The sequence below is a fragment of the Myripristis murdjan genome, chromosome 5, assembly GCF_902150065.1.
Source record: "Myripristis murdjan chromosome 5, fMyrMur1.1, whole genome shotgun sequence".
NCBI classification, from domain to species: domain Eukaryota; kingdom Metazoa; phylum Chordata; class Actinopteri; order Holocentriformes; family Holocentridae; genus Myripristis; species Myripristis murdjan.
In genome coordinates this window covers 7,928,733-7,944,871 of record NC_043984.1, presented here as the reverse complement: position 1 = coordinate 7,944,871, position 16,139 = coordinate 7,928,733, and the positions used below count along the sequence as shown (strand labels likewise).

Here is a 16,139-nt window from a genome sequence, read left to right as displayed (position 1 = left end):
TATATATTTTTTTTTTTACTCAGCTTTCTTTTGGCTGTTGTGGATAAAAGGAGCTTAGATCTGAAAAACTGGAAACAAATGTTGCCCCTGAAAATGGGACTCTATTTGTAGCAGTATTTGTAGTTAGCATTTTTATATTTTACAGGGATGGTTCGCATTTTTGGACATGAAGTTGTATGAAATCCTCCCTTGCACGAAAAGGGATTTTTTTTTTTTTTTTTTTTTTTTTTTTTTTTTTTACTTAAGATGTCCCTGGGCAAAGTTTTGGCCTCCTGAAGTATTGAAATAGGCGCTTCCAGCTAGCTTGCTAAGGTCAAAAAAATAAAAAGTTTTGCTTCTCAAAACGACATCAACATGGGGACATCATCCTCTTTGCTGAAATGCACACTAGAAAGCACAAAGTTTTGTGGAATGCATGTTGTTTTGAGAAGCAAAACTTTTTATTTTTGTGACCCCAGCAAACTGGCCGAAGCACCTATTTCAATATTTCAGGAGGCCAGAACTTTGCTATGGGGGCAACTTAAGTAAAACAAACAAACAAACAAAAAAATAAATAAATAAATAAATAAATAATAATAATAGACCTCCCTTTTCATGCAATACACTGTAGATTTCATACAACTTCATGTCCAAAAATGTGAAGTATCCCTTTAAATACAATCAGCATGGCATCTTAAAAGCTGAACAAAAGTACATTAATTCTAAACCAGATATCAGGTGATATGGTATTCTACAGTTGTTGTTGTTTTGTCTGTATATGTTGTATATGCTGTGGTTAGTATTTTCCATCATGTGAATCAAACAGAGGTGTTTCTCATCTTCTCAGCTGCAGGCCCAGTGTTTGACATGGTGACATTTTCTGGATGGCTGCTTATGCTCACTTTACACAACAGGTACCTTTTCAGGTATTTCCTGAATGTCTGGTCTCGCAGTCCATAGACAATGGGACTAACAAACCGTGGCAAGATCTGAATAATGATATAGGAGGTGAACCGTGTGGCCCGGAAGAGGTACATCAGGAATTTTTCTAACATGGGTCGAACGTAAGTGAGCATACATAACAGCAGCTGAAAACCATGGAGGAGGATAGTGTTCCTGGCTTTTTTAAAGTCTGTAGTCGCTTCCTTGGCAGCAAACAGAATCCTGAAGTAAGTGTAGAGGAGGGTGAGCCAAACCAGGACCAGACAAATTATGTGGGATGTATCTCTCTTTTTGAGGCTGTAGGTGCTTCGGAACACAAAATCCCTGGAGCAGAACACTCTGGAATGGAAGAACTGCAGAGGTTCTGTGGCCAGGAGGATGAAGAGATCTGGGAGGACAGAGAGTGAGCTCACTGCCCAGATCAAACCAATCAGAGCATAGGTTCTCTTCACAGTACAGATCTGGCTGTGGCGGAGGGGGACGCAGATGGCGATGTAGCACTCCACTGCCATACCAGCCAGATTCAGCGGCGTGTTGAAGGTAGTGAGGATGCTAATAATGAGTAAGAAAAGGCAGAAGGGCACATAGATGGTTTTCAGGGCATAGCTCGCAGCATGGAGCAAACTGGAGAGGGCCAGTTGCATCATGTCGTTTATTACCAGGTGGATGAACAGAATGTATCGAGGGTTCACACTGAGGACCTGGAGAATAAGGGGGGTGAAGACAGAGGTTTCAAAAGGAATAACTGAATCAGGGTACAGTACATGTTAAGCTTTTTGAGCTTGCATCAAGCATTTTCACTGTAATTGTCAAGACATCCCAACGGTACTCCCTCCTAACAGTTTACTCCAGAGCCGACAGGCCCACAGGCCTCGCCTTTCTCATTAAAGTGCCCTCACAACCCCCTGATTTGTTTTGTTTGTATGTTTGTTTGTTTGTATTGCCTTTTGAAACCTAGGCATTAACTTGATTAAACACCAGATCAGCTGGATCAGTGTCAGGTTTCTTGTGTTTAAATGCATGTGAATGTTGCCTTAATGCAACCTCAGGCTTTCAAACGCATTTAACCATTTGAAATTGAGCAAATTCACTTGTGGAAAGGGATAAAGAGCAAATTAGCAAGAAACTGCCTAAAAATTAATAAGAAATTAATGAGAAGTTATAAGAAAATGACCAGAAAATTAGCAATTACCAGAAAATTATCAATATGAGTAAAAATACAGTAAAACAGAGTTTCATAATTATTATATTTTTAAATTATATTTCAAGGAAGTTAGTTAAGATGATTTCAAAGATGGTAAAAAAAAAATAGCAAAAAAAAAAAAAAGCAAATAAATAAATGAATCAATAAATGATTTTCCCTTGGGCCCCCAAATATCTAGGGGATGGCACTAGTTTATTTCTAACTTATCCTCAACAAAACTGACACTATGTGGAGAACAAGTTTCACATCTACATATCCTGCATTTTAGGAACTTTTTGTTCAGCTTTCTGTCAATCCTATGAAGCAATCCTTTGCTTCATATTCCTAAAAGCTCTATGTCACTCACAACGCCTGCTTGTCTTAAACACATCCTACATCACTGTAGCAACTTTAACAATATAAGAACTACGTACATGTGTTACTGCCATTTGGTCAAGATCATGTCACATGGCACAAATTTGACACTTACTTAGCTAGAGCAGACTGAATACAAAACAAGAGGAGAGCACAGTAAGGGATTTAAGTATTTCCCCTGTGGTATTATTTATTCACAGTCAGCTTTACAGCTTCCTTTCTTTTTTAGTACTTAAACTACAATAACAGTTTTCAGACCTGGTGTTTGTTGAAGATGTGGACCAAGGTGCCATTGATGTAGTTGATGGAGATGCAGAGGACCATGACTATCACATTATTTGTTACAGCCGTGGTGAAGGTGTTGTGGTAATTTCCAGCTAAAGTTACATTAGGAGCAACAGATGATACATTCATGACTCAAGCTGAGGGATCCTCTAAAGCTGTTAGACAAATGACAGAAATGGATCAGGTGTTATATTTCTAGATTATGACATGCCTTTCACTGGAAAAATATATCACTGAAACACACACACACACACACACACACACACACACCTCTGTGAACGACAACCTCAGTCTGAAACATTACATTTTAAACTTAAAAAACTGAACATTATAATAAATATAATAAAGTGGCCACAGAGTTCAGAAAGAGTTCCAAAAGCTATTAGCATGAGTTTAATTTATGTGAATGGGATGAAGAATAAACTAATCAGGACGATCAGGACCAGCAACATTAGCCATCATTGTATTGAGCAGAATGAAAGCTACAGACTACACAGTTTAATTTAATTTAATTTAATCTGTGTGTGATAGGACAGAGATAAATCAGCTATATCAGCAGACAGTAAACCTAAAATCAGTATAACAAAATACAAGAAAAAAGCTCTACATAATCTTTACTGTACACCCTCCAATAACATTTTAAATCTAGCCAAACAACATCAGACAGGTTGTACCTACCCACGTCAGGAAACAGCAACCGGGATGTGTGTGTGTGTGTGATATCCATACAAGGAATTTATATGTGGAAAGATTGCACCTGGGATTAGTAGAAACCATATTGGTCAGTGCTTCTGTCTATGTACATGTCTATGTGCACATTTGTGTGTGTGTATCTTAAGTCTGACAGGTGACAGGTGAATAGGCCTATAGTATACACAGTTTTGCCAGATTGAAGAGTGTAGTGGTTCTTATTCTCCTTTCTGCTTAGAATGTGTTGGAGTGGCTCTTAATGGGGAAAAACTGTTCATTTAATAAAATTGCCTCTTCTTGGTTGGCATAGCTTGACAGTTCACAGAGGTAGACAGGCACACTACTGAGTGCCTGACTGCTTTCTAGTTTGCTTGTTTGTTAGCAGAATATCTCAAAAATTGCTTGTGGATTTGTATGAAATGTGGTGGAAAGGTTGGTCATGCACCACCGAGGAGCTGATTAACTTTTCACACCTGTTGCCCAAAGGGGGGTTTGGGATTGGCCATAGGCGCCTCAGCAGTGGAGTAAAGAAAACCCAAAGTGTTCTGTTGTAATGTTTCTTGATCAGTGCTTCCCTTCCCTTCAGATAAGTGTTTTAATGTCAGTGCTCTAAATTGTTGTCATAGTCAGTCAATTAGGAATGTGCGTGTGTTTAGCTGCAATGATTGAGTCATCAAGAGAAAGATCTTGAACATTGGACCTTAGTGACCGTGAGTACATACAAATCTGTGTTTAAACCTTTTGTATGAACATTTTAAAGAGACGGTAAACTAAAATGTGAAACTTTTTATTAAGAATTTGTATTGTCATTTTAAAGTGTAAAAACCAGAGAAACTGCCGGAATATAAAATCCAACCTATGCCAAGTAAGGCCTGTTGGTTGATTTACAGCCTCAAATGGTTTTACTGGGGATTAAAAACTTACTTTCACACATAAAATTGAGGGCAATCCAATACGAACACAACCTCAGTCTCAGTCGATGATGTGGACTGTAATCATGATGTATTCCTGGAAATCCAACCATCGGTGGTTATTGCAATACTTTCTGCCTCTTTCAGGATCTGTACAACACTGGCCTTCGATTCTTTGTACAGAGCTGAGACTACTGTGCAAGTAAAATGTGCGTGTATTGGTATGTAAAAAGTATGGAAAAGTCACCAAAATCCCCAATTTTCCATCAGAAAATGGCCTCATATCCATTGCAATGACATCGCCAATGTCCATCATTATTATTGTGGGTCTTGCACTTGATTGTGGAAGCACAGGCTCAAAGACATTTGTCATTGTCATTTGGCCTTTAGGTGGCACAGTTTATTTGACTTGAGAACTGTGGTAGTGCTGTAGGTGACTTAGCATATTCCTCATGTTAGAGGCAATGTAAGGCACTATTTTCTCGCAGTGCTTACAGATTGATCGTGTCTTGTCTGTCACTCTGTCATTTCATGTGTACAGGGTTGGAAAAAAAGGGTATATCATGAAAGTGGTTGAAATACAGGCAAGTAATTTCATGATGTAAAAGACTCATAAATAGCTCATGGATAAATAGTGATGTAAAAGATTCATAAATACGTAGCTCATGGTTAAAAGGTTAAAATGATTTAAAATGTTAATCCTTCCATCAATATCAGTAGGTACGAGTAGGCTAGGCCCGCAATGACAAAGTGTTTTTTTCTGACAGAAAAAAGCACCACTTGCAAGGCCTGCAGAGAGCCTCAATCCAGCGTCTCATCAGAAATGGCATGTTTTTTTTGTTTTGTTTTTTTTAATATTATTATTATTATTATAATTATTATTATTATTATTATCATTAGGTGTGTTTTTTGTTTCTATGACAACAATATCTGGACATACACTATATTGCCAAAAGTATTCGCTCATCTATCCAAATCATTGAATTCAGGTGTTCCAATCACTTCCATTTCCACAGGTGTATAAAATCAAGCACCTAGGCATGCAGACTACTTCTACAAACATTTGTGAAAGAATGGGTCGCTCTCAGGAGCTCAGTGAATTCCAGCATGGTGCTGTAATAGTAATGTAATAGGATGCCACCTGTGCAGTAAGTCCAGTTGTGAAACTTCCTCGCTACTAAATATTCCACAATCAACTGTTAGTGGTACTATAACAAAGTAGAAGCGATTGGGAACGACAGCAACTCAGCCACGGAGTGGTAGGCCACATAAAATCACAGACGGGGTCAGCGGATGCTGAGACGCATAGTGCGCAGAGGACGCCAACTTTCTGCACAGTCCATAGCTTGAGACCTTTAAACTTCATGTGATCTTCAGATTAGCTCAAGAGCAGTGCGTAGAGAGCTTCATGGAATGGGTTTCCATGGCCGAGCAGCTGCATCCAAGCCTTACATCACCAAGCACAATGCAAAGCATCGGATGCAGTGGTGTAAAGCACACCGCCACTGGACTCTAGAGCAGTGGAGACGCGTTCTCTGCAGTGACGAGTCACGCTTCTCCATCTGGCAATCTGATGGACGAGTCTGTGTTTGGTGGTTGCCAAGAGAACGGTACTTGTCTGACTGCATTGCGCCAAGTGTAAAGTTTGGTGGAGGGGGGATTATGGTGTGGGGTTGTTTTTCGGACGTTGGGCTCAGCCCCTTAGTTCCAGTGAAAGGAACTCTTAATGCTTCAGCATACAAAGACATTTTGGACAATTTCATGCTCCCAACTTTGTGGGAACAGTTTGGAGATGGCCCCTTCCTCTTCCAACATGACTGTGCACCAGTGCACAAAGCAAGAACCATAAAGACATGGATAAGCGAGTTTGGTGTGGAAGAACTTGACTGGCCTGCACAGAGTCCTGACCTCAACCTGATACAACACCTTTGGGATGAATTAGAGCGGAGACTGCGAGCCAGGCCTTCTCGACCAACATCAGTGTCTGACCTCACAAATGCACTTCTGGAAGAATGGTCAAAAATTCCCATGCACACACTCCTAAACCTTGTGGAAAGCCTTCCTAGAAGAGTTGAAGCTGTTATAGCTGCAAAGGATGGGCCCACATCATATTAAATCCTATGGTTTAAGAATGGGATGTCACTCATGTTCATATGTGTGTGAAGGCAGCCGAGCGAATACTTTTGGCAATATAGTGTATCACTCCTCTCGGAGCTGTCTCATAAAAACTGTGGGGCACTCTGAAGTAACATGTAATATGTTTGACCTACAATGCTGACAACAGAAATCATTGACTATCTTGTACGTTGGTCATCCTTACTGGCCTATAACAAATACACTTTGACATTGAAGCAGACAATAATAATAATGGCCATCATATAACGTTATATTATGTAGAAGCTTCACTAGTCTGATGATCCTGTGTGATAAGCTGATCATACCACCTGATTCTTTATAGCCACGTCAACCAAATTGTAATGTTGGCTACCTTCTAACCAGACAGTAACCCATCTTATTAGCTAGTAGTTGGTTGTCTTACATGGGGGCTGGCACAGCAGTGCTCTTCAGAACATGTTGTTTCCCCTCTATCCTGGCCATGTAGGGACATCATCCTCTTTGCTGAAATGCCCACTGCACACTTGAAGTTTTTTAGAATGCATGTTGTTTTGAGAAGCAAAACTTCTTATTTTTGTGACCCCAGCAAACTGGCCAAAGCACCTATTTCAATATTTCAGGAGGCCGGAACTTTGCTAAGGGGGCAACTTAAGTAAAACAAAAAATAATAATAATAATTAAAAAAAAAACTCCCTTTTCATGCAACGCACTGTAGATTTCATACAACTTCATGTCCAAAAAATGTGAAGTATCCCTTTAAATACAATCAGCATGGCATCTTAAAAGCTGAACAAACGCACATTAATTCTAAACCAGATATCAGGTGATATGGTATTCTACAGTTGTTGTTGTTTTGTCTGTATATGTTGTATATGCTGTGGTTAGTATTTTCCATCATGTGAATCAAACAGAGGTGTTTCTCATCTTCTCAGCTGCAGGCCCAGTGTTTGACATGGTGACATTTTCTGGATGGCTGCTTATACTCACTTTACACAACAGGTACCTTTTCAGGTATTTCCTGAATGTCTGGTCTCGCAGTCCGTAGACAATGGGACTAACAAACCGTGGCAAGATCTGAATAATGATATAGGAGGTGAACCGTGTGGCCCGGAAGAGGTAAATCAGGCATTTTTCTAACATGGGTCTAACATAAGTGAGCATACATAACAGCAGCTGAAAACCATGGAGGAGGATAGTGTTCCTGGCTTTTTTAAAGTCTGTAGTCGCTTCCTTGGCAGCAAACAGAATCCTGAAGTAAGTGTAGAGGAGGGTGAGCCAAACCAGGACCAGACAAATTATGTGGGATGTATCTCTCTTTTTGAGGCTGTAGGTGCTTCGGAACACAAAATCCCTGGAGCAGAACACTCTGGAATGGAAGAACTGCAGAGGTTCTGTGGCCAGAAGGATGAAGAGATCTGGGAGGACAGAGAGTGAGCTCACTGCCCAGATCAAACCAATCAGAGCATAGGTTCTCTTCACAGTACAGATCTGGCTGTGGCGGAGGGGGACGCAGATGGCGATGTAGCACTCCACTGCCATACCAGCCAGATTCAGCGGCGTGTTGAAGGTAGTGAGGATGCTAATAATGAGTAAGAAAAGGCAGAAGGGCACATAGATGGTATACAGGGCATGGCTGACAACGTGGAGGAAACTGGAGAGGGCCAGTTGCATCATGTCGTTTATTACCAGGTGGATGAACAGAATGTATCGAGGGTTCACACTGAGGACCTGGAGAATAAGGGGGGTGAAGACAGAGGTATCAAAAGGAATAACTGAATCAGGGTACAGTACATGTTAAGCTTTTTGAGCTTGCATCAAGCATTTTCACTGTAATTGTCAAGACATCCCAACAGTACCCCCTCCTAACAGTTTACTCCAGAGCCGGCAGGCCCACAGGCCTCGCCTTTCTCATTAAAGTGCCCTCACAACCCCCTGATTTGTTTTGTTTGTTTGTTTGTTTGTTTGTATGGTTTTTAAGCCTTTTGAAACCTAGGCATTAACTTGATTAAACACCAGATTAGCTGGATCAGTGTCAGGTTTCTTGTGTTTAAATGCATGTGAATGTTGCCCGAATGCAACCTCGGGCTTTCAAACGCATTTAACCATTTGAAATTGAGCAAATTCACTTGTGGAAAGGGATAAAGAGCAAATTAGCAAGAAACTGCCTAAAAATTAATAAGAAATTAATGAGAAGTTATGAGAAAATGACCAGAAAATTAGCAATTACCAGAAAATTATCAATATGAGTAAAAATACAGTAAAACAGAGTTTCATAATTATTATATGGGAAAAAGGAGGCAAAAGGAGGCAAAGACACACAACCCTGTCTACATCAATGGAGCTGAGGTGAGCAGTTTCAAGTTCCTGGGAATCAACATAACAGAGAACCTGTCATGGACTTCACATATCTTTGCCCTGGTTAAAAAAGCTCAGAAACGGCTGTATTTCTTAAGGAAACTTAAGAACGCAAAATTCCCACGCCAAGTTCTTGTCAACTTCTACAAAGGAGCGATTGAAAGCATCCTGACTGGAAACATCACAAACTGGCATGGGATGTGCACGGCCCAGGACAGGAAGACTCTGCAACGAGTGATTAAAACTGCCCAAAACATCATTGGAACCCATCTACCAAGCATCAGCGATATCGGGGAGGTGAGGTGCCTGCGCAGAGCCAAAAGGATCCTAAAAGACAACACCCACCCCAGCCACAGCCTGTTCACCCTGCTGCCGTCAGGCAAAAGATACAGAAGTATCCGCAGCCGTACCACCAGACTACAGAGCAGCTTCTTCCCTCAGGCTGTGAGACTACTAAATGCACCATCTGCACTCCTCCATGTTTAATCATTTTATTTTCTATACAATCAATTAATCAATCAAGAGGGAACCACATTTTAATTTCATTATTCAACCTGTTGTATAATGACTAATAAACTTCCTTGTATCCTTGTATATTTTTAAATTATATTTCAAAAAAGTTAGTTAAGATGATCTCAAAGATGGTAAAAAAAAAAAAAAAAAAAAAATAGAAAATAAATAAATTAATCAATAAATGATTTTCCTATCTAGGGTAAGGCACTAGCTTATTTCTAACTTATCCTCAACAAAACTGACACTATGTGGAGAACAAGTTTCACATCTACATATCCTGCATTTGAGGAACCTTTTGATCAGCTTTCTGTCAATCCTATGAAGCAATCCTTTGCTCCATATTCCTAAAAGCTCTATGTCACTCACAACGCCTGCTTGTCTTAAACACATCCTACATCACTGTAGCAACTTTAACAATATAAGAACTACGTACATGTCTTACTGCCGTTTGGTCAAGATCATGTCACATGGCTCAAATTTGACACTTACTTAGCTAGAGCAGAATGAATACAAAACAAGAGGAGAGCACAGTAAGGGATTTAAGTATTTCCCCTGTGGTATTATTTATTCACAGTCAGCTTTACAGCTTCCTTTCTTTTTTAGTACTTAAACTACAATAACAGTTTTCAGACCTGGTGTTTGTTGAAGATGTGGACCAAGGTGCCATTGATGTAGTTGATGGAGATGCAGAGGACCATGACTATCACATTATTTGTTACAGCCGTGGTGAAGGTGTTGTGGTAATTTCCAGCTAAAGTTACATTAGGAGCAACAGATGATACATTCATGACTCAAGCTGAGGGATCCTCTAAAGCTGTTAGACAAATGACAGAAATAGATCAGGTGTTATCTTTCTAGATTATGACATGCCTTTCACTGGAAAAATATATTACTGAAACACACACACACACACACACACACACACACACACACACACACACACACACACACACACACACACACACACACCTCTGTGAACGACAACCTCAGTCTGAAACATTACATTATAAACTGAAAAAACTGAACATTATAATAAATATAATAAAGTGGCCACAGAGTTCAGAAAGAGTTCCAAAAGCTATTAGCATGAGTTTAATTTATGTGAATGGGATGAAGAATAAACTAATCAGGATGATCAGGACCAGCAACATTAGCCATCATTGTATCGAGCAGGATGAAAGCTACAGACTAGACAGTTTAATTTAATTTAATTTAATCTGTGTGTGATAGGACAGAGATAAATCAGCTATATCAGCAGACAGTAAACCTAAAATCAGTATAACAAAATACAAGAAAAAAGCTCTACATAATCTTTACTGTACACCCTCCAATAACATTTTAAATCTAGCCAAACAACATCAGACAGGTTGTACCTACCCACGTCAGGAAACAGCAACCGGGATGTGTGTGTGTGATATCCATACAAGGAATTTATATGTGGAAAGATTGCACCTGGGATTAGTAGAAACCATATTGGTCAGTGCTTCTGTCTATGTACATGTCTATGTGCACATTTGTGTGTGTGTATCTTAAGTCTGACAGGTGACAGGTGAATAGGCCTATAGTATACACAGTTTTGCCAGATTGAAGAGTGTAGTGGTTCTTATTCTCCTTTCTGCTTAGAATGTGTTGGAGTGGCTCTTAATGGGGAAAAACTGTTCATTTAATAAAATTGCCTCTTCTTGGTTGGCGTAGCTTGACAGTTCACAGAGGTAGACAGGCACACTACTGAGTGCCTGACTGCTTTCTAGTTTGCTTGTTTGTTAGCAGAATATCTCAAAAATTGTGTGTGGATTTGTATGAAATGTGGTGGAAAGGTTGGTCATGCACCACCGAGGAGCTGATTAACTTTTCACACCTGTTGCCCAAAGGGGGGTTTGGGATTGGCCATAGGCGCCTCAGCAGTGGAGCAAAGAAAACCCAAAGTGTTCTGTTGTAATGTTTCTTGATCAGTGCTTCCCTTCCCTTCAGATAAGTGTTTTAATGTCAGTGCTCTAAATTGTTGTCATAGTCAGTCAATTAGGAATGTGCGTGTGTTTAGCTGCAATGATTGAGTCATCAAGAGAAAGATCTTGAACATTGGACCTTAGTGACCGTGAGTACATACAAATCTGTGTTTAAACCTTTTGTATGAACATTTTAAAGAGACGGTAAACTAAAATGTGAAACTTTTTATTAAGAATTTTTATTGTCATTTTAAAGTGTAAAAACCAGAGAAACTGCCGGAATATAAAATCCAACCTATGCCAAGTAAGGCCTGTTGGTTGATTTACAGCCTCAAATGGTTTTACTGGGGATTAAAAACTTACTTTCACACATAAAATTGAGGGCAATCCAGTACGAACACAACCTCAGTCTCAGTCGATGATGTGGACTGTAATCATGATGTATTCCTGGAAATCCAACCATCGGTGGTTATTGCAATACTTTCTGCCTCTTTCAGGATCTGTACAACACTGGCCTTCGATTCTTTGTACAGAGCTGAGACTACTGTGCAAGTAAAATGTGCGCGTATTGGTATGTAAAAAGTATGGAAAAGTCACCAAAATCCCCAATTTTCCATCAGAAAATGGCCTCATATCCATTGCAATGACAACGCCAATGTCCATCATTATTGTTGTGGCTCTTGCACTTGATTGTGGAAGCACAGGCTCAAAGACATTTGTCATTGTCATTTGGCCTTTAGGTGGCACAGTTTATGAGAACTGTGGTAGTGCTGTAGGTGACTTAGCATATTCCTCATGTTAGAGGCGATGTAAGGCACTATTTTCTCGCAGTGCTTACAGATTGTTCGTGTCTTGTCTGTCACTCTGTCATTTCATGTGTACAGGGTTGGAAAAAAAGGGTATATCATGAAAGTGGTTGAAATACAGGCAAGTAATTTCATGATGTAAAAGACTCATAAATAGCTCATGGATAAACAGTGATGTAAAAGATTCATAAATAGCTCATGGTTAAAAGGTTAAAAGGTCCGCACTGACAAAGTGTTTTTTTCTGACAGAAAAAAGCACCACTTGCAAGGCCTGCAGAGAGCCTCAATCCAGCGTCTCATCAGAAATGGCATGTTTTTTTTGTTTTTTTTTTGTTTGTTTTTTTAAATATTAGTATTATTATTATCATTATTATTATCATTAGGTGTGTTTTTTGTTTCTATGACAACAATATCTGGACATATCACTCCTCTCGGAGCTGTCTCATAAAAACTGTGGGGCACTCTGAAGTAACATGTAATATGTTTGACCTACAATGCTGACAACAGAAATCATTGACTATCTTGTACGTTGGTCATCCTTACTGGCCTATAACAAATACACTTTGACATTGAAGCAGACAATAATAATAATGGTCATCATATAACGTTATATTATGTAGAAGCTTCACTAGTCTGATGATTCTGTATGATCAGCTGATCATACCACCTGATTCTTTATAGCCACTTCAACCAAATTGTAATGTTGGTTACCTTCTAACCAGACAGTAACCCATCTTATTAGCTAGTAGTTGGTTGTCTTACATGGGGGCTGGCACAGCAGTGCTCTTCAAAACATGTTGTTTCCCCTCTATCCTGGCCATGTAGGGACATCATCCTCTTTGCTGGAATGCCCACTGCACACTTGAAGTTTTTTAGAATGCATGTTGTTTTGAGAAGCAAAACTTCTTATTTTTGTGACCCCAGCAAACTGGCCAAAGCACCTATTTCAATATTTCAGGAGGCCGGAACTTTGCTAAGGGGGCAACTTAAGTAAAACAAATAATAATAATAATAATAATAAAATAAAAAAAAAAAAAAACTCCCTTTTCATGCAACGCACTGTAGATTTCATACAACTTCATGTCCAAAAATGTGAAGTATCCCTTTAAATACAATCAGCATGGCATCTTAAAAGCTGAACAAAAGCACATTAATTCTAAACCAGATATCAGGTGATATGGTATTCTACAGTTGTTGTTGTTTTGTCTGTATATGTTGTATATGCTGTGGTTAGTATTTTCCATCATGTGAATCAAACAGAGGTGTTTCTCATCTTCTCAGCTGCAGGCCCAGTGTTTGACATGGTGACATTTTCTGGATGGCTGCTTATGCTCACTTTACACAACAGGTACCTTTTCAGGTATTTCCTGAATGTCTGGTCTCGCAGTCCGTAGACAATGGGACTAACAAACCGTGGCAAGATCTGAATAATGATATAGGAGGTGAACCGTGTGGCCCGGAACTGCGTGGGGAAGAGGTAAATCAGGCATTTTTCTAACATGGGTCTAACATAAGTGAGCATACATAACAGCAGCTGAAAACCATGGAGGAGGATAGTGTTCCTGGCTTTTTTAAAGTCTGTAGTCGCTTCCTTGGCAGCAAACAGAATCCTGAAGTAAGTGTAGAGGAGGGTGAGCCAAACCAGGACCAGACAAATTATGTGGGATGTATCTCTCTTTTTGAGGCTGTAGGTGCTTCGGAACACAAAATCCCTGGAGCAGAACACTCTGGAATGGAAGAACTGCAGAGGTTCTGTGGCCAGGAGGATGAAGAGATCTGGGAGGACAGAGAGTGAGCTCACTGCCCAGATCAAACCAATCAGAGCATAGGTTCTCTTCACAGTACAGATCTGGCTGTGGCGGAGGGGGACGCAGATGGCGATGTAGCACTCCACTGCCATACCAGCCAGATTCAGCGGCGTGTTGAAGGTAGTGAGGATGCTAATAATGAGTAAGAAAAGGCAGAAGGGCACATAGATGGTATACAGGGCATAGCTGACAACGTGGAGGAAACTGGAGAGGGCCAGTTGCATCATGTCGTTTATTACCAGGTGGATGAACAGAATGTATCGAGGGTTCACACTGAGGACCTGGAGAATAAGGGGGATGAAGACAGAGGTTTCAAAAGGAATAACTGAATCAGGGTACAGTACATGTTAAGCTTTTTGAGCTTGTATCAAGCATTTTCACTGTAATTGTCAAGACATCCCAACGATACTCCCTCCTAACAGTTTACTCCAGAGCCGGCAGGCCCACAGGCCTCGCCTTTCTCATTAAAGTGCCCTCACAACCCCCTGATTTGTTTTGTTTGTATGTTTGTTTGTTTGTTTGTATTGTTTTTTTAAGCCTTTTGAAACCTAGGCATTAACTTGATTAAACACCAGATTAGCTGGATCAGTGTCAGGTTTCTTGTGTTTAAATGCATGTGAATGTTGCCTTAATGCAACCTCGGGCTTTCAAACGCATTTAACCATTTGAAATTGAGCAAATTCACTTGTGGAAAGGGATAAAGAGCAAATTAGCAAGAAACTGCCTAAAAATTAATAAGAAATTAATGAGAAGTTATGAGAAAATGACCAGAAAATTAGCAATTACCAGAAAATTATCAATATGAGTAAAAATACAGTAAAACAGAGTTTCATAATTATTATATGGGAAAAAGGAGGCAAAAGGAGGCAAAGACACACAACCCTGTCTACATCAATGGAGCTGAGGTGAGCAGTTTCAAGTTCCTGGGTATCAACATAACAGAGAACCTGTCATGGACTTCACATATCTCTGCCCTGGTTAAAAAAGCTCAGAAACGGCTGTATTTCTTAAGGAAACTTAAGAACGCAAAATTCCCACGCCAAGTTCTTGTCAACTTCTACAAAGGAGCAATTGAAAGCATCCTGACTGGAAACATCACAAACTGGCATGGGATGTGCACGGCCCAGGACAGGAAGACTCTGCAACGAGTGATTAAAACTGCCCAAAACATCATTGGAACCCATCTACCAAGCATCAGCGATATCGGGGAGGTGAGGTGCCTGTGCAGAGCCAAAAGGATCCTAAAAGACAACACCCACCCCAGCCACAGCCTGTTCACCCTGCTGCCGTCAGGCAAAAGATACAGAAGTATCCGCAGCCGTACCACCAGACTACAGAGCAGCTTCTTCCCTCAGGCTGTGAGACTACTAAATGCACCATCTGCACTCCTCCATGTTTAATCATTTTATTTTCTATACAATCAATTAATCAATCAAGAGGGAACCACATTTTAATTTCATTATTCAACCTGTTGTATAATGACCAATAAACTTCCTTGTATCCTTGTATATTTTTAAATTATATTTCAAAAAAGTTAGTTAAGATATTCTCAAAGATGGTAAAAAAAAAAAAAAAAAAAAGAAAAAGAAAATAAATAAATGAATCAATAAATGATTTTCCCTTGGGCCCCCAAATATCTAGGGGATGGCACTAGTTTATTTCTAACTTATCCTCAACAAAACTGACACTATGTGGAGAACAAGTTTCACATCTACATATCCTGCATTTGAGGAACCTTTTGATCAGCTTTCTGTCAATCCTATGAAGCAATCCTTTGCTCCATATTCCTAAAAGCTCTATGTCACTCACAACGCCTGCTTGTCTTAAACACATCCTACATCACTGTAGCAACTTTAACAATATAAGAACTACGTACATGTCTTACTGCCGTTTGGTCAAGATCATGTCACATGGCTCAAATTTGACACTTACTTAGCTAGAGCAGACTGAATACAAAACAAGAGGAGAGCACAGTAAGGGATTTAAGTATTTCCCCTGTGGTATTATTTATTCACAGTCAGCTTTACAGCTTCCTTTCTTTTTTAGTACTTAAACTACAATAACAGTTTTCAGACCTGGTGTTTGTTGAAGATGTGGACCAAGGTGCCATTGATGTAGTTGATGGAGATGCAGAGGACCATGACTATCACGTTATTTGTTACAGCCGTGGTGAAGGTGTTGTGGTAATTTCCAGCTAAAGTTACATTAGGAGCAACAGATGATACATTCAT

General features: G+C 39.8%; 3 protein-coding genes across 3 annotated transcripts; all 3 read right to left on the bottom strand.

Annotated features, from left to right (window-relative positions):
- Nucleotides 1-797: 797 nt before the first annotated feature.
- On the bottom strand, nucleotides 798-2,893 carry LOC115359200 (odorant receptor 131-2-like). Its single transcript, XM_030051551.1, has 2 exons — nucleotides 2,738-2,893; nucleotides 798-1,622 (listed from the first exon to the last, which is right to left on the bottom strand). The coding sequence occupies exons 1-2, from the start codon at nucleotides 2,891-2,893 to the stop codon at nucleotides 798-800; spliced, it is 981 nt and encodes a 326-aa protein (XP_029907411.1).
- Nucleotides 2,894-7,383: 4,490 nt separating this feature from the next.
- LOC115359199 (odorant receptor 131-2-like) lies at nucleotides 7,384-10,136 on the bottom strand. Its single transcript, XM_030051550.1, has 2 exons — nucleotides 9,981-10,136; nucleotides 7,384-8,208 (listed from the first exon to the last, which is right to left on the bottom strand). The coding sequence occupies exons 1-2, from the start codon at nucleotides 10,134-10,136 to the stop codon at nucleotides 7,384-7,386; spliced, it is 981 nt and encodes a 326-aa protein (XP_029907410.1).
- A 3,216-nt stretch (nucleotides 10,137-13,352) lies between these two features.
- Nucleotides 13,353-16,139, bottom strand: LOC115359198 (odorant receptor 131-2-like). The gene is made up of 2 exons (XM_030051548.1): nucleotides 15,984-16,139; nucleotides 13,353-14,189 (listed from the first exon to the last, which is right to left on the bottom strand). The coding sequence occupies exons 1-2, from the start codon at nucleotides 16,137-16,139 to the stop codon at nucleotides 13,353-13,355; spliced, it is 993 nt and encodes a 330-aa protein (XP_029907408.1).